Source organism: Bactrocera tryoni, chromosome 1, assembly GCF_016617805.1.
Source record: "Bactrocera tryoni isolate S06 chromosome 1, CSIRO_BtryS06_freeze2, whole genome shotgun sequence".
Taxonomy (NCBI): Eukaryota; Metazoa; Arthropoda; class Insecta; order Diptera; family Tephritidae; genus Bactrocera; species Bactrocera tryoni.
In genome coordinates this window covers 5399557-5425588 of record NC_052499.1, presented here as the reverse complement: position 1 = coordinate 5425588, position 26032 = coordinate 5399557, and the positions used below count along the sequence as shown (strand labels likewise).

Below are 26032 nucleotides of genomic sequence, written 5' to 3'. Positions count from 1 at the left end.
AAAGTAGCGGGTTTTTGAAACAAATTGCACGTTTTTAAAATAAGAAAAAAGTGCTTTGTGCTGGCGGCTTATTTATACAAAGAAATAAATAAATAAATGTTTGTTTGATTTACACGAAATTTTACTTCAATTTATGTTTCAATGTTTTTACAACTAACTTGTGGGCGATTCTTTTTCATTATGTAAAATAAACTGCATAGTTGTAAGAAGATCGCCGAAAATGTGCAAGACGCTTAAAAGTAATTATAGGTTATGTTTGCTCAATTACCAATGCTTTTATCTGTGTGTGTTTGTGTATGTGCTTAATCAAAAATTTGCATGCATTTACTTGTTTGCTTACATATGTGCTGTTTTAAAATGTTGAACAAAATAATAATATTGGTGTCTTGAATGGGTTACTTCGTTATTATATCTCTGCGTGCAAGCATGTTTGCCATGTTTGTATAATTTTCACCGTGTGCCGTTTGTAGCAATTTATTAAATGTGTTAACATTATGTTTAAGACATATTTAAGCTTCATCTATAATTAATTTAATGTAATTTAATTTAAACTTTGAGTTCACTTCACCCACTAACCTGCAAAGGCTACTTAGTTAATAATTAATTATTTATTTTCTGTACTTCTTTATTTTATTTTATTTTGTTTTTTGTTTTTCTTTGTTTGTTTGAGTGTACTAATACAATCGGTTAATTCATTATTCACTTATTTGAATTCATTACATTGATTATATGCTTGAATAAAGGTTGATTTCTATCCTGTATGCTTTGCAGTATTGTTTATTGATGCGTTTTAAAATTAAAAACTATTTAAGCTTTAATTAATTGGGATTAGTTATATATGTTTTAAAGTTTTAGCATTATATGTGTGCTAAATCACTTTACTGTGTGTTTCTTTACTGTGCTGTTCATTTTGTGTCTATATTTGTGATTATATTAATAAAATCGATTTTCGAATCCATTTCATTTCAGTTTTCTAGGCATGGCGTATGCGTTTATCAATTAATGCTGGAAATTCTTTACTAGCGTTGTTGGTTTGTGGAAACGTGTTGTTGCCAGGTCGCGTGTCATATTGCAGTAGCTTATTGCTTATATTAATCGGTTTGCTATCATTTATCAATTTATGTCTTCTGTGAATTCTCCAACTATAACATAAATTTGAAAACATTCGAAAAGAGGCAATCAAATCGTTTTCGAACCATAATACACTATCATTGTCACAGAACTTTTACACTGTTGACGCAGTTCATCTGGTATATCAAAGGGAATTGCTTTCCTTTGTATCGGCATGTATATGTTTAAAAATTTTTTTAGGTTGGCATTAAAAATTTCCCTCTTTGCGGTTGCAAATATTACTTACAGCTCTTGATGGCATTATATGGTTATATGCATAAATTGCATAATTACATTTTGCCATGGCACAATGAATTTGAATTTGATTGTACTGAACTCTCCCCTTAACTCTCTCTCTCTCTCTCTCTCTCTCTCTCTAAGAAATATGAACAATAGTTGCTATTGTGTTTTAATACTATCAGCTCTTTACACGAGCTGCGTATTCGGGGAAGCTTCACTTAATTATTCGTCATTTGATTGTGATTGCGCATCTAAACAGAAAAAAACAATAAGAGATGTTCGGTCAAATATTGTGGGCATGGATTTAAAATTTTTTTGCATTACAATTTTCTCCGCTGCCATAGTTCTGGTGCAGCGATGTTGTTGCTATAGTTGTGTTTGTTGTTATTGTTGCCGAAGTTGTGCACAGGCTGGTTTCAGCAGATGGCGTCATAGGACCGGCCGAGTGTGGTGTGAATCCGGCCTGACTCATGCACTTTTGACGCACTTCGCGTATTTTCAATTGGAGATCTTGTTTTCGCGGAAATACATCGATGTGCTTTTTCTAAAAAGAAAGAAAGCAGGTGAACAATAAAAAAAAAAAACAAGAGAAAGCTTTAACTTCGGTAGCATCGAAGCAATGATACCGTTCACAAATACAAAGATCACCGAGAAGAATGTGATTTTGATAGGTCAATTGTATGGCAGATATATGCTATAGGGAGTCGATCTGAATAATTTTATTGAGGATTTTACCGTTACCTTAGGCATCAACCCGTGCCAAATTTGGTGAAAATATCTCGCCAAATGAAAAAGCTTTCCATACAAACACGTTCAGTTTGTATGACAGCTAAATGGTATAGTGGTCCGATATCGGTGGTTCCGAAAATTGAGCAGCTGCTTGGAGAGAAAAAGATGTGTGCAAAATATCAGATAGATATCTCAAAATCGGATTGACCAGTTCGCGTATATACAGACAGAAGGACAGACTGATGTGACATGGCTAAATTAATTCGCTTTCTTCTGGGTGTTACAAATTTCGTGGCAAACTTATTATACCCCGTTCGGAGTATAAAGAATATACAAAGAGATATCAATGCATCAATGCACATACATATATGCTATCCCCTGAGTAACGCATATTAAGTTTATCTCGTAGTTTGCTTGCGTATTAACTTTATTGTCTAACTGCTTACAAATTCGATAACAAACTTATTACCCAACGCTAAAGGTATCGTAGTTGTTTCTGAATATTTGTTATTATAAATCTTTTCAACGATTAACGCGGCGAGAAATTTCTTTTATATAATTTATTTTAAATACAATAAATGAGTATATCTTCATGTTGCATACCTGAAAAGCCATTGTAGCTTGAGTTGATGGAAACATGCCGTGTTCGTTGAAAAGTTGATAAACAAACTTGCGACGTATTTCCAATACTTTACGATGACCCTTCTCGCTCGCATCGGATCGTGCACTTTGTAAAGGGGTTTGTGGAGTACGCGGCGAACGGTCTGTCTCATCGGAGTTTTCCAAATCTATAATTAAGTCAAGTTCAACATGAAAAATCCGTATACACTTAACAAGCCAGTAATGGGTTTAGCACTTACTTAGCTGTTCAATGTTGAAATCGGGCCCAAAGAAACGCTGTGACGGCGTTGATGGCAAGGATGCTGTCTCAATGGCTGATTCATCCTCGCACACGACTACAAATAAATAATGTTGAATGTTGTTAATCAGTATGCGTTTATACCAAATTGTTACTCACGCTTTTTTGGTGGCACAATTGGCTGTGGTGGATTCTTCTTTCGATAATTAGTGCCGTAGACGCGTGGCGATGATGGCACTGCGATGGCGCTGGGAGATAGGCAATCCTCGGGTTTGAACTGTGGCAATGCCTGATATTTCTTCTCGAAATCAACTTGTTTTAGGACGCTGTATAAGTAGAAAAAGAAATATATATAAGAAATTTAAATATTTATTAAACGTTGATTTTCCATGGAACGGCACTCACTTATCCATGTCATCGTTTTTCTTTTTGGTCGCTGATGCTGATTTTAACGGCGACTTGGGGTTCAACATACCGCTTAAATCACTCACGCTACCGACACTGCTATTGCTATTAACCGCCGATGGTGTAGTTGGCATTTGTTCATCGCTGTTGGGCGTGTTCGTTGACGAGGTGGGTGTGGGCAGCGCTGATGTCATCGAACTGACAACCGTGTTCACATTACCAATAATCGGCGATGATGAGTCCACCATAATAGGCGAATTCAAATTCTTCATAGAGTTGCACCCCATCAGAACAGTTGTAGCAAATGTGTTATTATTGCTATTATCGCTAGCTGTGTTGTTTGAAGCTGCAATTGTTTTATAATAGGAAATAATATGGACGTACTAAGAATATAACCTAAATACTGATTAGTACATACAAAAATTTTTACGTCGCGGGAATTTCGCACGTCCCAGTTGCGCAGGCGTTGGTGCTAAAATGAATTGCTGTCTGCCACCAATGTCATTCTGCTCATCCTCGGCGTCCAAAGCTGAAGTGGAGCTGCTATCTGTGCTGCGTTTACCAGCCGAGTCCGGTGGATTCATTGCGAAAGTTGAAGACAAGCACGCCGATTTCGGAGTGGTAGGTAAAGATTTGCAAGACGGTGATTTTGGTGTAGATTCTGCCAAGGGGTAAAATTAAATATAAAATATGTATAGTTAAAAATACAGAATAAATGCCCACAAACCAGTATAATTGTGCAGTAAAATAGCGTTGTTGTTGTTGGTATTTGATAACGCACTACCGCCACTTATATTTGTATTCACACCGTAAGTCGTTTGGCCATTATTCTTCTTGTAATTGGGGTACGAGATTGGAGTTGGCTTAATTGGCCCACAAGAAACATTGCCGGCGCCGGCGATACTGCCTGCTGATTCTGTTAGTTGTGGCATTGGTAGAAGAGCGACCTGGAGAAATTGTTCACTTTTATTATTTTTATTTATACTTGGCTATATTTATAAACTCACCTGATTTAACATATTGTTAACTGTGAAAAGTATTTGCTTCTGGCCGCTTGCGATTCCGCCATTACCACCAGCCGTTGTTGCGAGTATTTGTGTTGGCGTCATGACTGGAGTGCTGGTAAAACAGGAGCCCGCGGTCGAGCTGTTGGCTATGCTAGCCGATGCAGGTGACGAAGGCACCGATGATGCAGCTGCGTTGGCTGTGGAATTAACAACAGTTGCAATATTTGAGTTGAACATTAAAATCGAAGTGCTACCACCGCCGTTGCCTTCGATGCCGCCACTGCCACTTTTGACGTCAGCATTGAAGGCGGCGGTCCCGCTAGTTGTTGCTATTGTGTCGTTGCTGCTGAAAGTGAATATGTTATTGAGATTGTTGTTGTTATTGCTGCTGCTGCTGCTGTTAGTCGCATTAGTAATTGTAATGATACTGTTATTATTGTTCTTGATATTGCTGCCACTACCGCTGCCACAGCCCAAACGTGTAGCGGTTGCCGTGAGTGATGATGCCGTACTCAATAGCGTTAGCGTGCTACCAATTGGCGGTGCATTGCCACCACCACCAATTCCTACACTGCCGTTGCTCATTGCGACAATATTGCCGCTATGGTTGCTATTCGAAGAGCATGAGGTTGCGGCGAGTATGCGTGCGTTCGCCGGAAGCGTAATCTTGTTGCAAGAATTCACGCTGATCAGCGACAATGGACGCAAAGTGGTCGCAACACTATTCGAATGTTTGACTGTAATAGGTGTGGAGGGGGTCGAATTAATATTTAACGCGTTTGGATTGACAGTTCCACTGGCTTTGTTGGGGCCGGCGTTGCTATTAGTGGCCAATACGTAGGTGTATGTGGCTGGCCCATTGCCAGCGTCTGACAACTTCTTCAATTTATGCGGCAATAACTGAGCAGTGGAACTGCTGGCATAACGCTGTGCATCAGTTATCACCAGCATCGTCGGTGGTTGTTGAATTGTGATCGCTGGTGTTTTAATGTTGGAAGTTGCATCAACAGCTGATGTCTCCGCATCGGTCTCGTTTATCTGCACGTCTTTCACCGCCTCCATTACCATCGAGTCGCACAGAATGGTGGAGCGGGTAGCTGTTGGGTTTTTATTAAACACATCTTTATCATTTGTGATGAGATTTGAATTGTTATTAAAACAGCCGTTTTTAATTGTAAACAGTTTTTTGGCAATCGTTGTTGTTGTCGTTGGAGCCGGCGGTTTTGTTATAGATGACAGAATTGGCGTGTCATTGTTATTGTTGTTGTTGTTAGCATTGTACGAGGAGCAATGAGAGGGGAAAACATTAATTTTGTCAGTTTGCGAGGAGGATGAAACTGTTGTTGATGTGGATGTGGATGTAAGAGTTGATGATGAGGATATAAGGGATGAGCAGTTGGTGTTTGATACTGTGGTAGACGCAGGCAGAGTGAGCGGTGATATCATGGTTGCGCTCCTAGTTGCTTTGTTGAAAAACAAAGGTGGCGGTGTAGAGCTTAGTGAATGTGAATTCGAGTGGGGATTGGAATGTGGATGATGATGATGGTGATGGTGGTGTGTACGAATAATTGCGAACTGAGCAGTACTGGGTACAGCTGGCACGAGTTGTTGTAATGCCGGTGATGCATTCAACGATTGCCGTCTGAGCTTCGGCGATAGTGGCTCATTAACACCAAAGGGTGTAGGTACGCGTGTTATTAGTGTAGGCGGTGTCTCCACCCGCCGCTGATGTAAATACTTTAACTGACGATGTGGTGAGTTGTGCTGTTGTTGTGGTGTCAATGAACGAACGATAGTGAATTGTCTTCGTTTCAATGGTGGGGGCCGATCAGCCACTGGCTCAACCGTGCTCACAGCCAAAATTGATGAAAACGTTTTCGTTGTTGGTGTTCTGCTGCAGATAGGCGTTGTGGGTGTGCTGGTTAAACGTAATTTTGGTATCGTATAGAATTCTATATCATCAAAATCGGTTTCGGTCTCGTAAGCATCGTAGTCATCATCGACGACGTCAGAAACGTCGTGGGAACGAGTATCTTTGCGGCGCTCTGTGGCTTTTGCGACCAACAACTGACTTGCTGCATTCATATATTACCGAATTTTAATTTTCGCAAAATGCAAATATATATGTATGTGTTGATGATGATTTGGTAAACAATTAATGCACATGTAAGCATGGCATGGTCAATGGTTAGTTGTGAAGAATGATGAAGAGAGAGAAAGAAATAGAGAGAGACAGCAACTTTTGATTTGCTAGAAAACACGTAAAAATGCTATTGCATATGGAAAATATATTAAAAATAAAAATAAAAATGAAGATGAATTCTTTTAAAACATGGACCTAATAATTAGTTGAAAATTAAGTAACAATTAATGAAATACTAAGGATGCTTATGACAATGATGAAAATGATGGGTGGTTGCATATTGATTTAGGAAATTTATACAATTGTTTAAACAGCTGATTGATAAGGATTCAAAAATCAACGAAGTAGCTAAAATAAACGGGAAATAAAAATCAAATTACAGCAGTACATATAAACCGAAAATACAACACAATAGCAACAACTGAAAAAGAATTATGATAAATCATAACAACTTATTATTTTATAATATATAAATTATAAGAACTGATAATACATGTATAGAGTTCGTGAATACCTTTACTACCCTCCATAGTATTAGGACTGCGTAATGGGTGTCCTGTTGTCTGTTGGGTCTTTTGATTCATACCCCCTGCTGCGCCCATTGGTACATTGAAAGTGAATACGCTATTTACATTTGCACCGCCGCCATTCATTTTGTATGGCGAAGGTAACTCTTGCTTGATATCCTCCTGCTTTATATGCAGTGGTTGCAGCTGCTGTTCGTCTATCTTTGTGCTTTTCGGGCTTATGGGCATGGTTTTGAACGCACCGCCTACATGAGAACAAATACGAATATTGTTATAAATTAACACATTTAAATATGAGAGAAAGTTGCATATTATGAAAATACAATAGAAAAGCATTATGCCATGTCGCCACCGTTAACAGTGGGCTCAAATATTATGCACAACGAAATTAAATGTGTTCCATTAAAAACGCTTTTCAAAAACAATTAAAAAAAAAAACTATGCAACCACTTTTCTAAATTGTATTTCGTTTATAATTTATTGCGCTCGCCTGTTGGTTGGAATGGTGTTACACCGATTGGGTTCTTCGGACTGTTGTATGAATACTTCGGCAGCTGCTGTGGACTAAGAATGTTACTTTCAATGCTGGAAGCATATGGCTTGATGGGTTTCGGTTTCAATGTAATATCTCGCTCAGTGTTGACGTTAAGCGCGTTATTGCCAGAAGTGCTGAGCGCTAATATTTCCTCCGATTTATTTTGGCTTTCATTTTTTATGCTAGCTTCCTTCGACATTGAGAGCTTTGAATTGAGAAGAGATTATTATTTAAATATCAAAGTAAAGTTGTGCAATAAATAAGGAAAAAAACTTATATATTGACAATTATTGCTTAATTTTTAATTTTATTAAAAACAATACAAAATACAATACCAATATTAATTTTGTAGAGTCATTATTAACCTTCTCGTTTTCAGCTGAATTTTCACTGTGTACACTCTTCACTGCATTTGTTACGGTTTTTCTGTAATCATAGGCAGTATCTTCAACATCGGAATCGGTAACGCGTTCACGACACTTTAAATCTATTTGCTTCAATGCAGATTCCTGCTGTTGAGATCCTAAATTGCAGTTATTGCTGCTCAGCTTACTGTTTGTGGCTTCATCTACCACCAGCATCTACAGCGAAACGCATATTTAAAACAATTTTGATATAATAATTAATGAAGTAAAATATATAAATGTTTTAGTAATTCGTGTAACTTACGTGTTCATCGTCGGACTGTTGGGTTTCGTTTGGCTGCACCAACTCTGCTTTAATACTTGTCTTTTCTTCTTTCACTTGACCCAGAGTTTCCTCAATTGTAAGTGGTATGATATCGGTTTGAGAATCGATGGCGGTGTTGCTTGAAGCACTTGCTGAACCGGGACTATGTATTGGCAAGTCGATGCCGTCACTACTGTCCAAAGGCCCTCCACAAGTTTCCCCCTTGCCAGAACTAGAGGACTTACGACGGTCTTTCGAACACCATTTCCAATGTGGATGCATCTTGAAATGGGCGTCCTTTACCGAACTGGCCAATTCATGATATTTGGCTTTCTGTTCCGGTTTCAAAGCGTACCACCATTCACCTAGAATTTTGCTAACAGTGCGATTGTCTTGGTTCGGATGCTTTTTGTGAACTAGTTTACGATGTTTTTTAGAGAAAATCATAAAGGCGTTCATAGGGCGTCGGATTTTGTCTGGTTCTGGACTGGAGGGTTCCTTGTCAATGGCACAATTTCCTCCTCCGGCAGTTGATTTTGCCTGCTGCTGTTGTTGTTGTTGTTGTAATGCGCTGAGCGATTGGGAACGTCGCTTGGCCGCCGAACCGCTATTACCCGATGCTGATGACGTCTTCGCCTCTCCCATACCCTCATTGCCATATTTATTCTTTGACGAACTGCCATATCTATAGTTATCACTGCTGCTGTTGATGGCGAATCGTGCGTGCTTCGGCTTGGGGTGCGCTGGTGCCATTGGTTCGAATACATCATCATCTAATTGATCGTCGTTATCTTCTTGTGGTACGCTGCTGTTGCCCCCGCTACTACTAGATGTGCCTGCTCCATTATTTTTATTAAAAGTATTAATCTTGGCGGCCGCCGCATCACTTGTTGAGAAATTCAGCGGTTTTTCGGGTGAGTCTAAGTCGGCGGTCATTTTATGACCAACGCTCATACTATGGTTGCTGAGATTGTTGTGGGCGCCATGGTGATTTATCAAATTAATTCCTTGTGTTGTTTGCTGTTGTTGTGGAGGTGGTGTTTCCGCCGTTGGCGGTATGATGCCGGCTATTGTAAAATTGGTCGGTTTAACGGGGGACTGACTGATGGTGGGCAACAGCGTTTGCCATTGATATATCGACCCCGGCGGAAATCCTAAATACATAAATAATAGAAAAAAAACACGATTAGTATTAAGTATTGGAAAATTACGACTTTTAGCGCCACATACCGTTTTTTGGAATCGTCTTTTCATTTGAAATCGGTGACGCTGCCGTCTGTTGTTGTAAATTATGCTGATGTGCGGTGGCTAAGAGCGAACTATTGCTCCCACCCACACCCAAACCGCTACTGATCGAAACCAATGTGGGTTGTCCTGTCTGCAACGATGAATTGCCACTCGCCGGCGAGAGCAAAGGCACCAACTGCGTGGGATCGACTATGACAGGATGAAAGGATTGCGGCAATGTCGGTGCTGCGGTGCTACTATGTGTGGAACCATTATTTGCGGCAGCGGCGGCGGCGGCAGCAGGTGAGATCCGTATAACGCTGGTGGTGGCGTGACCAACGCTTGTAACCACAGAAGCAGGTGGCCGAGGTGGTGCAATCACAGCGCTGCTAACGATCGGTTGCGGTGGAGGTGGCCCGCCTGGCGACAGGGATATATGGCTATGCGCGAGTGGCGGTTGCTGCAAATGATGCTGCTGCTGCATGACAGCAGATTGTGCTGGAGATAGTGGTGGCGGTACCTGGTGATGCGCTGAGTGCAGAGAGGAATGATGTATATTGCCAGCGCTTCCGTGCAGCTGCGCAGCTGCTAAATTAGCACTGTTCTGATTGTGTATCACCATAGAGACGGGCGACTGTTGTGGCGGTGGGGCGGTAGCGTTGCCTTGCGCACGCACCGTTTCGGGGCGTATAACTTGTGAATAGCCCACTGTACCATACTGTACGGGGCTAGCTGCTGGCTTCCACTTAGTTGTTTGCGCGTCCGCTGTCACAACGGGGCCACCGCCTATTGGAGTGAAAAAATTTTGGCGATTGGAGACGACTGGCACGGGCGAGTTGGTAACATTCATCGGCGAGGTACCGTGGTTGACAGGCGAAGAATAGCTTGGCGTGGCCGAACGTGAACTGCTCAGTGACACTGTGGAGGATATGAGCAATGCACGTTTAAAGTTAGAATTAAAATATAAAATAATAACAAATAAAAAGACACTGCACATATGCACATAAAATTACTTAAGCATTGAAGATATAAATTTCCAGCGACGTCATCTCTGGGCAAAAAAATATTTAAATTCATTTTCGGGCGTATAGTTAATGAACACGGGTACGTAACTGATTTTTATATTATTTCACTTCTAACACTTTGTATTCTATAAATAATTAATATTTTTATGCATATTTAGGCAAATTCAAACTTTGCACAAAGAATATGTTGCAGTTTTCCCGCTCCTGCGGTGATTTTTACTTGGCGTTTTAGTTTCGTTTCTGCAAACGTCAGTTCAACACTAATCTCTCGTATTTTGTATATTTTCCTACACATATGAACGCTATAGCATCCTCTTGAAAATCTGCACTTCACACTTTTCTTATTTAGTGTTTTTGTTCTTTCGCACATTTGCAATTTACCTGCTGACATGAAAGGAGGGGCTCAAGGCCATAATTTCAACAATATATTACATGTGAATCAATGTTCATTTTCAGGTACTTGAAAATGTTGTTGCCACTGTTTTTCCCTGGTCAATCTCATGTATTGTTTTAGTTGTTGGAAAAAGTATGGAATAGAGAGTTTGTTTTTGTAGGTGTAAATTGATGGTTAAGAAAAGTGAGTTTTCAAGTGCTCAATACTTAAAACACCGTTTACAGGGATGCTTTAACAATATACACAGCGTTTGCTCATTATTCTTAAGTACATGTGGATTAGTTTCCGAAACTGAGAAACTGATATACTACTGAAGTTATGATGTACAACTGCTTGGATGTATGAAGCGATTTTATTTTGCTTGCTTGAAGCGAGGTATAAAGTCGGTGTATCGGAAAAATTCTTTTACTCTTTAAATATTTTACCTTAAAGTTTTTGTAATGTAAAAATTAATCACATAATACTATGTTCACACGAGGACTCGTGTTTTTCATTATTAGCATGTACTCTTTTGGTGTCTCCTTATTTCGTTCATACGAGTCTGAAAATTTTCTGAATTTTCTTTCATATCTCACATACGTAAATTCTTGCATACTTCATGTATACGGTGCACAAAAATATTTTCGATTAGATAAATTTTACTTTACCATGAACGGTTACGAACAAAAACACAAAGCCTAACACGGTACTTTCGTCTTTTCTTGTCGTCCAGTCGCCTATACAAAAACAGGTTTGGACGAGAGAAAAAGTCTTTGTGTGAACACAGTCTGACTAAGCTGATACAATTATTTGATATTGCAGTTGATTTTTTCCCGCTTTTTGCTTATATTACCTAAAATGTTAGCCACATCAGTTTCCTCCTGGTCAGAGCGGCCTGCCGCACGGTAGTTGGGTGACGTTTCTGAGTCGCGCGAAGTGTCTTCATCCACTTGCGTTTTACTGCTCGAACGGCTATTCATATCACTGTTATGAGAAAGTGTCAGTATATCATTAATATATTTGAAAACTGCAATTGATATGACATACCGAGGAAATCGATTAGCACCATTAGGCCGAAAAGCATTGCCTTTCTGATTAAGATGGCGCGAGCACAAACCACGACGCTGAGATTCCTTGGAGCACATACCACATAGGCGACGCCATTGTTTGCCATTGTATTTTTTGCGCACTCCGGATTCCGACTGAACAATATCACCCTTATTGAAGCGATGCGGTGTGGTTCCTTGAGATCTGCAATCGTATAAGTATAATGACAAAAATATTAAAATTTTATAAGTGACACTATTTGCGACGTTACCTTGGGGTGCTTGATGTGCTGCCGCGGCTCTGTACACTGCTGCGCTTACTGCCCGCCGATAACTTCTCGGGGTCGCCATCGCCAAGCGTGTAACCATCTATTTGCACACCCTTTAATTCGTCATCCGATTCGAATTCATCGTATTGCCGTGACTGGCGCCGCTGTAGATCATCTGATGGCGATTGTGAGAGCTGATGGCTGTTGCTGCTGCTGCTGCCGCCACCCAACTGCAATTGCTGTTGCGAAACAACAATTTCAGGTAGCGACGCCGTGGCAATGTTGCCGTTACCGTTTATCTTACCAATCGCTCCCGCATTGTGGGCGTTCACAAGCAATGACTGCCCACTACCACCTACAGTTTGGAAGGGTGAGGTGGCAGTCGTCCGATAATACTCTTCTTGCTTCTGCAGATGCTGTTGTGCGGCACTATATGACGTCATGTGTGCGGGCAGCTGTTGTGAGCCCGCTACCGTAAGGTGTGCCGGAACTTTGCTGTCATAACGTGTAGCCACGTAACTCAGCTGTGGATGATGGTGACCGGCACTGGTTTTGTGTGTCGCTGACCCTGAAGTACCGCTGCCACCGGTAGTGCGCTGTTGATGTGGAGACGTGAGCTGCGCTGAATGTGCACCGCCTGCCTTATGAGTGCCAAAAACATGAGTGTGGTGTTGCTGTGGAAAAGGTGAAAGCTCACGCAATTCGTCCCACCATGGCGGTAGCAGCAGTCGCAAATCTGCCCGTTTAACCGTTTTGAACTATAATTGTAGCATATGTTAGTATTTTAATTTATTTAATATATTTTACTTTTACACTTCTGATGTATGTATGTATTTTTTTGTAGATAATATAAATTTCATTACTTACTATTGGTGTCGAATCCGTGAGAATTTGAACGGTGAACTGTTTTGTGTTTGGATTGATGGCCGTAACAGTGCCCTCCACAAAAACGTAACCGGAACGACCTTCTATCTGACTGCGCACACAAACTCGAGTGTCCACATTAATCTAAAGAAATGAGAAGAACAAAGAGTATTTTAATTACACCACTTATTTGGCTTGTCATTCAATATATAGTAGGTCTAATTCATTGCTGACAACAACTTGCTTGTATGCTTCGACTTACATCAGCTAATGGTGGACTAGCGTCCAATATCACATTGAAACGCCCATTGCCCAAAACGTCCGTATAGGGTTGTGTGCAATTTTCCGGCGGATCGAATTCGACTGTAATTGAATTTGGTGTAGCAGCTGAAGGTGGTCTGCCATTGGCATCTGCGCTACTGCAGCTGCCGTTGTACGATGTCGTGTGTCGTATAATACCCGATGCATAGAAGTTATTTAATTTGGCCAATACGCGCGTATTTGACCATTCGCTGAGATCCAAATTAGCAACTAGCGGCGGCTGCTGCTGCTGTTGCAGTTGCTGCGTGGTAACCACTGCCTGTGGTTGTTGCAAATGCTGCTGATAGGTGTGGCGTTGTTGTTGTTGCAACGCAGTATTGCTTGTAGAAGTCAGAGTGCGATTACTGCCGGTGCTGTGAGTCACACTCAACACATTTTGCAGCTTGTAATTACTTGACGGCTGTGTGCTGGAGACAAATTTTAAAATTAAACAAAATATACTATATATAATTATAACAAACAGTTACTGCCTCACCTTGTTATGATGATGCGTTTCTCGGGGCTTTCTAGGGAGGCGGCGCCTCGTCCAACCGCCGTTACAACTGTAGCTCCACTGTTACCGTTGACGCCAGCGCCAACTACAACTCCTGCCGGCAATGTTATGGTGGAATGTGTCGCCGTTGTCACCGGACTCACAATCATCGATGTTGCTGGTGAGTGCTGCTGTTGTTGTTGTTGTTGAACAGTCGAACGTATCGCTGTATGGAGCATATCCGCCGGTGTCGCGTCTTCATTCGCACCACTTGTTGTTGTAGCGGGCCACGAAACTTTGCTATTGCAGCTTGTAACAACAATATTTGCTGTTGCTGCTGATGATATTGCACTTGTTGTGGCTGCCCCGTTGCCGTTCTTCAAGCTCGCCGAAGTTAAGATACCGTTACTGTTCTCGGCATTAACATTAATGTTTTTATTCGTCGAAATTGGCTTGCTATCATGCCATAATGTGTTTGTTGTGGATATCGACGACGTTGCTGCTGCGCTATCGCAGTGGTGCTGTGGTTGTGGTGAAGTTTGCTGTTGCCGGTCCAGCTCGGCTGGATCGAATTTCCGCTTCTTCGGATGTTGCCGCGGCGCCGACTGTTGGCTATTGAAGCTAGCGGGCGGGTGTTGTTGGTGATAGAGAGCATTTTGTTGTTGCCTTTGTTGTTGTATTTGTTGCTGATCGGCAGCATACGTATTAACATGGTTCGTCGTTGTTGCTGATGCGACAGAAGAGGATACGGACGCTGATGATGTGCTGGTGGTTGCTGTTGCTGCCAAGGATGGTATTACCATTTTGCTGAGCGATGCAACAGCAATACGTTTCGCACACGGCTCCTCCTCCTCCTCTTCCACCTCCTCAGCGTCTAGAGTAAACTGTTGTCCACGTTGTTTTAAAATTTGTTCGGGTTCAGCGCGGAAAAAAGTCTCCTGTTCTTTTTGATGATTTTGCGTAGATTTTTTGCCGTTCGGTTGTTCTTGCTGTAATTGCAATTGCTGTTTTGCTACGTACAAAGCGGCCGTGGTTGCTGTTGCTCGGGCTGAAACCGCTTTGACCATTTTTCAGATGTTGCACGAAACATCGAAGTAAGCATTGGCAGACTTCACTGCAAAGTCCGCGCTGTCAAGAGCAACAATGGTCCACACGTAATGTAATTTGTTTGCGGTGAAGTCTTATGAAAGTTTCAAAAATGGCATCTGCAAAAATTATAGGAAATGTTTAATTATAAATATACACATGCACAAACATAAATTTTAAAAATGTAATTATACTATGTATGTAATTGTCAATTGTAGCTTACAACGAGCAAGAGTTACACATCTATCTCTTGAAAAATCAAATACGTCATGTCAACAACTAAATGCCATCATCGTGTGCTGTTGCCAGTCAACCACCTTGTGGCAGACCACCATCAGAAATGGATCAATACTCCCACTTGTCTGGCTCGTCAGTATGCATTTGCGTGCAATTTGTTATACCATCATTGCTGACTTTCCATGCCATGCCTTGTCACCACATTAAATCTCTAGGTGGGCGTGGCAGTATAGTAGTAATTTCATTCGTCATCCGCAAGGCTTAACTCGCTTAACATGTATATTTTCCGTAACTTCGGCCTTCAATTTGTAAAAGCAAAACGATCACAAAGTTGACATTTGCGCTAACATACAACACACTAAATATGTAGAAATAGCCTACCTTAACCTACGTCAACATATAACCAACTAACACATGGTATTGGGAGAAGTATAAACCAATTTGAGCATAAATAGAACTATGACAACTGCTACACATACCATTCACTCAGAATAAAAGGACACGATAGGAGTGGAGCATAAGCAGACGCTAGATGTGACAGTGTATGTTTTGTAACTAGCTAACTACTGTAGGTGCAGCTCAATCAGGCGGCTATGCTTGCTGAATGGATGTTCGTGAGGATAACACAGGAGTGTGTCTGCAGCTGCGAAGTGGGGAGTCGCGAAGCGGTCGATACACAAAAACTACCAGCGAAGAGGGTGCTAAGTTGGCTTCTCTTCTCCTGCACATTCTATGCTCGTTCACCAACAAACGCACACCGCCCAACACAAGTTGTCGGTGCTCAATGGCGTCACCATATATCAAGTTCTCGTTGCAAAACCGTCAACGCGCCAAGCAGACTGAACTAAAATGCAGCTGTGTAGTGCATAGAAGAGAAGGAAATAAGTGCGGCGCTGATGATGATTGCGAGTGGTTGGTGTTAGTATGAATTCCTCCAGTTGGTGAGTGGAAATGCACAAATATCAGCCAAGGTGACTGGGCGGTTGCGACGGAGTTCAAAAAACTGACTAGTTTGCGCGCCAAAGAGAATTGCAAGCATGAAACAAGAGAGTAGAGAGACTAAAATATTTATGAAAAATAGGGCTGTTGAAGTAGAAACGAATTTCAAGTGCCATTCATGGGCTGGTTCGTGTTCATCTAGGATTTTGTGTTGATTACAAGTAGGCTGCTTGAATATCACCATACCGCTGAAATCTTCTGTTTAATAGCGGTGCAGAGAGTCTATTTTAAACAAACAAAAAATTTGTATGCGCGAATCGCACGTGAGGGAGTAAATAAAAAATAGAGCATGCTTGCAATAAGGAGTAAAGAGGGTTGACTTAACAAGGCGAAAAATGGTTGTATAAAATATCTGGCTGCATCAGCCAAATTTGAAATAGCACTAATTTTTAGTACTCTCAGTTTTGGTGATTGAGTCCGTTTGTCAAAAATCGTTGAAAACTCTGCTCTCAAATGACTATCACTAAAATGTGAAAATTGAGATGTTTAGAATTAACTTTTTTTTATTCGAAAATGGCACATGTTTATCCACATAATAGTTTAACCTTTAGTATACCCTCAACAGGTTATATTAAGTTCGCTACGAAGTTTTTAATACCCAAAAGGAAACGTCGGAGAGGGTCAAAGTATATATATTGGGTAGTCGAAAAAGTATTTTCGTATTTTGTCAATAGATGTTGCAGTCGTATATCTCCAGTGCATTGTGCCATACCATATAGTGTTGGAAAGGTGAGAATTTAAGCTTCATTTAACCAAAAAAACTTAAATTCGGGGAAGTTGAAAAAATGTTACAGTTGTTCATGAGTGAAAATAATGAAGAAATTCACTATATTTTGAGAATTTTGTATAAAAAAGGGAAGAAGAATGTCACGCAAGCCACCAATGAAATTTGTGATGTTTACGGAGACGATGTTGTATCAGTTCGTGTAGCACAACAATGGTTCCGTCGAAATTGCGAAATTTCGATTTATACTGATGAAAGTTTTACACTGATGGAATAATGTCTCTAGCGGAAAATTGGCAAAAAGTGGTCGATCAAAATGGTACATACATATGTATTTATTTATTTATTAGTATAAATATAAAAAAATAAGTAGAAGTTTGATTATACAGAAGTGAATAAAATAGAGATAAGCGTTTGGAGTTCGAAAAACCGTCGTAAACCATGCTATCGAGGTTTGGTCAAAATTAATTTTTATTGACGAAAAGAAGTTCAACATACTTGGACCTGATTGTGGCAAGAAAGTGAATTCCAAATTGCAAAGGAAAAACACAATATGCTGGGTTAAGCGCGATGTGGAAATGTACTATGTACGGCTGTAGATGTCCAAACTGTGTTGGAAACATGCAGTTCATCTTTGATAAAATGAATCACCGGCAATATATTCAAATATTGTCCAAATGTTGGAGCGGATATTTTCGGACTTTCCGGCCGTTACATATTTCAACAGGACAACGACCCGAAACATAATTTTTGAGTTTACATAAAATTTTAAACTACAATATAGCAATGAAATAAGATATTTTAATAATAATAACACTTTTGCAAGAATTGTAGGCAATTTCCTACTTTACATTAATTTTTCGAATACTTTTGTGAGGCTCTGTATGTATGTACATATATAATTGCACTTCACCAAATTAATATTTTGTAGACTTTATACGAGTAGCCAAATTGAGACAATCCAATTAGGTCGAATCTTGTGGTTTAATTAAAGGAAAAGCATTAAAGAACCACGGTATTTTATCGGACAATAGCGGCTGACCGGCAGTTGCAAGTTTCGAATTTGCTTCATAACCTCTGTGTGTCAGCCGGACTTTGTTCACGCAGCCAGTTTCAGCAACAGCGTATATAAATGATGCAGAAGAAAGTATTGCCAAAACAAAAGAACTTGTATCAGCGGGCGCGAACAACCCTAGTAGGTGCTACACGCGACTCACTGAAAGGTTAAATTTGCTTTTAATTAACGCACACTCTTAACTTACACCCAACGTTGGGAAATCAATGCTGCGTACGATTTCGGAACTTCTGCAAGCCTTGACATTCAGTTGGTAATCGTAATCGTGTCACGTTTTAAGTGTGTAATTGTACACTGAATGTGCGCGTTTTTAGTGTTTTCGAGTGCAATTTTGAATTGTATGCAAATAAAAAAAATACACAGAAATATAACTGCACGCTACGAATAGTTTATCGTATCTTCGTTTACTTCGAACTGTCGACATCTGCGACATAACTTAAGAAGTGTTTGAGGAGGACTGTTAGATTTCTCGCTGATCGATCAAAACTGCTGCAATTTTATTTGTATGTGTTACAAAGTACTATGCATGCCTATGTATGTATGCACATACATATATACAAATGATTAACTAAAAGCGAAAGAGCAGCTGGGAAGAAAAGCTTACTGAGTTCTTCTATTTGTGCATATCAACAACGAGAGTGAACCACCATAGTATGCTGTACATGCATTCATGCTAAGAACCCTGCAGGAAATAAAACTATGCTAAACATTAAACAAGTGATGTTCGCGATTATAAGCGATTTAAGGTAAGGTGCTGGTAACTTGGGTTCAACCGATTTTTTGCTTAATTTAAAAGTACAATGTCTTGAGAATATATTGTGCAAATTGCAGACAGAAATTCGAAATATTTCGGGAGTTATAACGAGTTTGCTAGAGCGCATCGGAGTCCTCTCTCTCGGAGTTGTTGAACTTTAAACGCATTTTTATCAATACATTGTTTTTCTGGTCGGCCCGGGTCCTAACTTTTTTTCTACTCAATCGATTGCTTTCAAATTTTTAAAGGCTGTTCTACACACTTACAGTTCTCGTCGGCACTAACGAGAATTTTTTTCACAGCTAACTTTTTATTTTACAACCCTTTCTTTCTTAAAATAAAAAGGTTTTTTTTTTTTAAAGTCCGCCATTTTGTTATTTACTGTTGAAATTTAACTGCAGTAGTTCCGACTAGAATGACATGTCTATAGATTAAGAATAATCAAGAATAGTTGATTTCAGATAACATCAAGAGCCAAAATCACCCGGGCCACCCACGTGAATTTTTTTTGAGGTTCCAACTTCGAGTAACAATAATAATAGTAATAAAGTATTAAATTTTTTCAAATAAATTTTTTTTATATTTTCAATATGTAAATAAAAACACTCTAAATATTAAAAATAATTAATTTTTATTTTCCTATAAAAAACCACCCTCCAAAGAAGTCATGAAAATAGGCATAAGTTACCAGACTACTAGCTTAAATTTGAATTTTTAAATCGTTATTTTTTAGGTGAAGTGTCTTCTTTACTATAATCTGTAGTAATGCATATTCTGACATCTGCAAATGTCACTATGTCTTTCCTTGTCTAAAAGTTGGTTGTCTCACAACTTCTGCTCAGTTCTCTTTTAAAACACTGCTACTCTTATCACAACTAAAACTCGTTCTCATTCTGAATTTATTTTTTATTAAACAACCGATAATGCCAGTGAAACTGCTTACATTATTTACCCTGATATTCATTTTCTAAAAACTCTGCATCTACTCGTATATTAATGCTTTTATTATTCGTGTGCTAAACAATTTTAAATGATGCTATGAGTACTTATTTCATGCATGCTCATTCTTGTATAAGATTCTTGCGGGGCTTGCGACTTCACTAAGTGGCCATTTCTAGTACGCAATGTAGGTCCAAGTATTTTCTACTCACTTAGACTTTATTTGTTTGACGTTTTCTTAGTGAAGCCAATTCATTTGTATAATTGTAAACGTCTCCATGTATGTACATATGTATATTAGAGCGGTCGGTTTTTTTTTTTTTTTGTAAAATCGGTAGCCAGTAAATGTTCTACGGCTTATTGTGAAGAACTTTGTTTAAGAGACTATGGGCCTAGTCCCGGTGTCGAGCCAGCGATTTTTAAGGCGAAGTTTAAAAAGTCTGAATAAGCGTTTGTACGGGAGATATGTAATATAGTTATCCGATCTGACCGAATCCGACAAATAATCAATAGCGCTTCAAAAGTCACCAACGTATTAAATTTCATTCGGATATCTCAAAAACTGACGAAGAAATTTTTATGATCCCTAAAAGATTTCGCCTTAAAAATCGTTGGGGTCTCGATTTACACCCATAGTCTCTTAAGCAAAGTTTTTCATAATGAACCATAGAACATTTCGCGCATACGCGATTTTATAGGAAAAAACTCGACCCGCTCTAATGTACATACATAGTATATGTATGTATGTATGAGGGGTTTATATGCATGGAAGGAAGTCGGAGATATTCGCGCATTTGATGATTAAAAAACCACAACCGGCCGCTGACTCATCTAACTGAACCAAAAGCGCGCGACTAATACTATACATACATATGTAATTGACACATGTATGTAAATACATATTTACAAAAAATCCATAAGTAGATAAAATCGGGCTTACATACATACAAACACCTGTAAGTATTTGAATTTGCGGTATGCAGCTAGCTGGTCTGTTGACAAGCATTGCGAAATTTACGATTAAGTACTGTAGATAAGCATGACAAGCTGGGTGGACTTAGTTATGTCCGTCTGTTTTTGAGGTATCCATCTCAAATTTTGCATTTGCCTGAGTCGTCGATATCGGACCACTATAAGTAATATATAACTGCCATACAAACTGCTGTTGCATAGACAACTTTTTTATTTACCAAGATATCTTTACAAAATTTGGCATAGATTATTACCGAAAGCATACAACAATCACTGATCGTATTGCTCTGAACACTATAGCAAGAGATCTTCACCAACTTTGGTATGCAATATTGCCTCAGCCAATGCTACAATCTTCGAACAAATTGTTCAATAGAACCACTTTTTTTCGTAAATTGGTATAGAGCATAGTTACGTCGGCTAATCAATATTCCTGAGGAAATAAATATCTGGTGTAGAATATAGTGTCTATTCGTTGTTCTTGCGTTGTGGAGATCACAAGATCGGTTAGTGTTTGTAGGTACTCCTAGCGAATTATTAAGACTCCAATTAAATTCAGAAACGCTGTGACATTGGCGATATCTGTATGAAACTAGAATTTTTGATTGATTTTTGAAAATTGCCGTCAACACAATACGAGTCAACGCAAAGAAAGACTGCTGGCTAATTAGTTGCCTTTGCGGTTTATTTTAGTTGATTTGCTTGCTGCCAAATTACACACAAGTAAACCTGTGTACAGAAATAGTTTGCACAGATTAATATGGGGCAGTCTTGCATCCGATTTAATTGCAATACATACTTATATTTACATACATACATATGTACATACATATATGACTGCACGTGTTTGTAGAAGGAATTACATTTGTCCGCTGATAACTCGGATTTCATTTTCGGCCACGACTATAGCCCAATTACAAAATTTGTAGTCGAAATTTGAGTGTCTCAAGCAAATAAATACCTAATTTCAGCGAAAAATACATTTGCAATCATTAAAATGGTTGTTATGATTTTCTTATTTCAATTGCATGCGAAATAAAGATAAGTTATTACTTTTTATTTATTCATACAAATAATTAAGTTTTTGGGTACATGTATGTATATATGTATGTATGTTTTTATATGAATAACTTTTCGTAAAAAATAAAATGAAACTCAATTGAGACATTCCTAGTGTAATAGGTACTAGTGGCGAAAATAAGCAAAACAGAAAAGAAAAAAGCTTTCACTTCGGTTGCACCTTAGCAGGAATACTACTGTGGGCAACAAATAGTAAGACTTTTTAATTTTAATTTCACATGAAAACCTATTTGCCGTAATATTTTTTTCTAGGTTAGGAAGATTGTCAGCGAAATCTGTGCCAAATGTCTCGTCAAAATTTGCATTTATTCAATAAAGAAGTTCCATTAAATTCTGTATCCGGAATCAAATTTTTTCGCCGAAAGGTTTAGAATATTGGAAAAGGTCTTCGGTGATAATTGTTTGTCGCGAGCAAGTATTTTTGATGGATTGTTCAAAGAGGGTCGAAAACGCGTTGAGGACAAACAACATCCAGGACGGCCATCAACATCAACGGATGATCAACACGTCAATAAAACAAAGGAATTGGTGGTTGAGAATCGACGATTGACAGTCAGAGATCTTACTGGCATCGTTGCAATATCGGAAAAAACAGGAAAAGCTATTTTGAAAGATCATTTGACCCAAGAATAGTGAAAGCACGATTGGTTCCAAAAGCAAAAAATGTTTATTACTGGCGATGAGTCTTGGATCTATGTTTACGGGTGGGAAACAGACGATCAATCAGTCGAATATCGTGGCAAAGGTGATCCGAAGCCGAAAAAACCACGTCAATGCAGGTCAAAATCAAGGTTACGTTGAAGGTTTTCTTCGATTATCCAGGTGTGGTGCACTCCGAATTCCTTCCGACCGGCCAAACGGCCAACAAGGAATACTATTTGAGTGTATTGCGTCATTTGCGCGAAGCTATTCGTAAAAAAGGCCGGAATTATGGGCCGACAACTTTTGGTTTTTGCACCACGATAATGCACCGTCAAATACTGCATTGATTCCCCTTGAGTTTTTCGTCGAATTTTCAACCAATATCGTATTGCAATCACTATATACATACTTACATACGAATTATTTAGCTACCTGTGACTTCTGGCTATTCGGCAAACTCAAACGACTGCGATTTTGTGCGATATACATATGTATAAAAACAAAAAAAAAAATTGATTATTTCTATTTTTCACATACATTTTGAGGTTATGTGAAAAATGTGTTCATACAAAAGTTGTAGATATTTTTATTTCCTACAACTTTGTCTCAAAGAGATTATTGTTGCCATATCATTCGCAGTTTTGTCGTTTTGAGTCTTAAAAATTCCATCACGTTCTTCCCTTCGCCTCAGATCGCCCGTAAATTATATGTCTTTTGTTTTTTGATATTTTATATATTTTATATTGGTTTCATACTACTATGATTTGTTTTGCTTTAAAAAAAAATATCTACCCAGGTCTAATATCAACATTATATCGAGACAAATTAAAAGGCATTTTGTTCTACATTAATATTAATCTAAAAACAAACTGTAAATATATAATTGAAAGTTTACCAATGCATAAATTGCATGTTCTGCAAAAAAAAAAACAATAATAATAATAAAACTAACATAGGTAATATAATAATAAATTCATTATGTATAAATACTGTGCTTTACGCAACAAGTTCAATGTTCTTATGTAACGGTTTTAACGGAAGCTTATCAAAATTTCATTTTCATACACCAACATTTCGTGTAGAGAATTGTCAAAGAATCAAAAAGGCACAATGAGCGAACATTATAAAATAAGGAAATCATAAAGAATAAGTGGAGGCGAAAACAGTTGCTGAAACTTGCCGTTATCAAAAAATATAATATAATTAAGTTACGAGATTGTAATACATAAATATGTACTTGAGTATATTGCAAGGCGAATGCGAATCATTTGTGTTGAAGAAAACTAATAATTTATTGGACAAACACTATACATACATACATATGTACATGTACGTATAGCAATGAAAAAACCGAGGGTTTAATAAAACGACAAAAACTTTTTACATACATTTATAAAACTACATCATAAACTAGCAACGAATTGACGAATGAATTTCTGCTGCTTAACGAGTCCAAACAACGAACGTATGAACTACGAATGCGAGAACGATTTATCAACGAAATGCCACAACGCGGTGTGGAATATGAGCAATTGCAATGCAGACGCCTAGACGGCTATTCGTATAAATGCACGATGACGAGACATACCGAGTGAATGTCAGTAACCCCACTCGACAAATGCATTGTGAGCGTGGAGACGGAAAAGGGAGATACCTCGAACCTGCGGTCATGCAGAGTGGAAGCATGAAAAGAAGAACACAGCAACACACAGTGTTGCATTTTTTTGATGAAAGTATTATTGTATGAGTACTTCTTCTTTTTTTAATTTTCGGTCTTGTGCGTACTTGAGGACCAGAAATGCGTCTGACTATAAACTGATTACATGCAACGTCAGTGATGCATTGACGTGCAATGTGCACTGGCAATGGTCGGATCGGAGTGAGTGTAATAACGCAGGTAAAAGAATAACAAGATTCTGCTGATAGGTAAGAACGATGGAACTAAGCAGTTTTTGATCTGCTTGAGAAAAAGTCCGAGAGCGCGGTGCCAGCTTCCGAAAGGGCAAAGAGAAATCTTCTTTGTTTGGCGTTAACTGGACATAGTCGGTATTAGTAATTAAGCGAACGTACATACATATGTACATACATACATACATAAATCGAAGTGTATCTTATTGATAATTTTATGCTCCGTCGGAAGGACAAGGCATGCAGGCAGTTTGTTGCACTCGGAATAAGTACTAAAGCAGCTTAGACTAGCAAAGCTCGGTAATTCGAACTTCGTTTCGAATACTAGGAAGAGCATACTAATTTAGTTTTAATAACCGACATTCTCGATATAAAAATCACAGGATTACAGAGGATTGCAATTGCGACAATATCGGCTGCAATCTGCGCTAACAAATATGTACGTATGTACATATGTATGTATACTTATGTGCATGTACTTATACGCCAAATGCATTGTGCTATGCAAACTTTCGAAGGGAGAAGGTTAAAACTGTGGTGTTGGGGGGCATTTTTTGTTTTATCTTTCTTCTTCTTTGCGCGAATTCTAAGAGAGCATTTCCCAATGAAAATCTACGATGAGCGTACTTCCCTAACTGAGAGTAAATACTCAGAGACTGCAGTGGTGCCTCGCAATTTTTTTGCAAGACAACTCGCACGACCTCCATCCCTCCTCCTCTTTTTAATTCAGTAAAATTTTTTCAAGACTTTTATTTGAGTGTATTCCGCATGGGTATGAGGTGCGAGTAAAGGAAGGCAAAAAAAACAGTGAACATAAAGCAAAAGGCAGATTGAAGTCTGTAAATTTATAAAGCGAAAAAATATTTACATACATACATACATATGTATATAAATGTAAAACTTACAGATATAGGCATATCATCGTATCATCGTATACCACAGCGTGTCGTAAAAACATTTCTTGTTGATGGGCGCTTTTCACGACTCATAATGTCGGATTACCGGCAAGAGGTGGATGCATGGAAAGCATACAGCGGCCTAGCAACGAGCCTTCAAATTGATACGAATTTGGATGAATAAGATATCTGTGCGCTTTTTAGTATATTATTTTGGTATGAACCGACCACAGCAGTTGGAGCTTGGAACAACCATGATTGTGATTTGTGTTTTTCTTTGGTACAAATTCAAATTTTACATAGATTTTTAGTGTTGATAACGATAAACGTAAATGCATATATGTACTTATAAACATATACAATGTAAATATGTACATATGTATGTATATCATGTGAAATAATACTAGTACCAGGAGTGTTATTCGAATCTCCCTCCTCAACACACAGCTAATGGCGGGCATACTCTGAAGTAGAGCAGGGAGCTTAACGAAGTGCTAATTGAAATGTCGTCAATAAATGCGAAATATGTACATATATCACCATGCGACAGCTTTTTTCACACATCAATTACATAAAGAGTTAAAATTGTATATGAAAATGTTTGTAATTTTTTTTTTTTATGAATAACAACCTTAAAGAGAATTATTTCTTACTTTCTCCGTGATAGACTTACTGCTTAAGAGTTAGAACTTAATTCTGATTGGTCAGTTTGTATGACAGCTGTATGCTTCAGTGGTCCGATGGCAGCGATTTCGACAAATGATCAGCTTCTTGGAAAGAAAACGGACGTGCCCAAAATTTTAGAACCATACCAACTAAAAGAAATGTGGAATTACTTAGTTCGCTTATATAGTATACACGCATGACCAAATCGACTCAGTTCGTTATGCTGGTCATTT

At 38.8% G+C, this 26032-nt stretch overlaps 1 protein-coding gene across 3 annotated transcripts in view; it reads right to left on the bottom strand.

The window, feature by feature from the left end:
• Positions 1-302: 302 nt before the first annotated feature.
• Positions 303-26032, bottom strand: part of LOC120766849 (putative transcription factor capicua) — a 64256-nt gene continuing 38526 nt past the window's right edge. The window contains exons 1-21 of one of the 3 annotated variants that reach the window (XM_040092564.1): positions 18130-18352; positions 13825-15026; positions 13291-13756; positions 13032-13172; positions 12168-12922; positions 11897-12100; positions 11703-11833; positions 9455-10369; positions 8225-9378; positions 7891-8136; positions 7511-7760; positions 7008-7265; positions 4351-5471; positions 4071-4290; positions 3762-4004; positions 3344-3689; positions 3098-3264; positions 2940-3035; positions 2683-2867; positions 1675-1894; positions 303-1601 (exon numbers count right to left, since the gene is read on the bottom strand). In XM_040092564.1, coding sequence (XP_039948498.1) covers positions 1573-1601; positions 1675-1894; positions 2683-2867; positions 2940-3035; positions 3098-3264; positions 3344-3689; positions 3762-4004; positions 4071-4290; positions 4351-5471; positions 7008-7265; positions 7511-7760; positions 7891-8136; positions 8225-9378; positions 9455-10369; positions 11703-11833; positions 11897-12100; positions 12168-12922; positions 13032-13172; positions 13291-13756; positions 13825-14888 — 8211 coding nt within the window. In that variant the 5' untranslated portion in view covers positions 14889-15026; positions 18130-18352 and the 3' untranslated portion in view covers positions 303-1572. Of the gene's footprint in view, positions 1602-1674; positions 1895-2682; positions 2868-2939; positions 3036-3097; positions 3265-3343; positions 3690-3761; positions 4005-4070; positions 4291-4350; positions 5472-7007; positions 7266-7510; positions 7761-7890; positions 8137-8224; positions 9379-9454; positions 10370-11702; positions 11834-11896; positions 12101-12167; positions 12923-13031; positions 13173-13290; positions 13757-13824; positions 15027-18129; positions 18353-26032 lie in introns of those variants that run through there. The other 2 variants (XM_040092563.1, XM_040092565.1) reach the window with 2 other exon arrangements.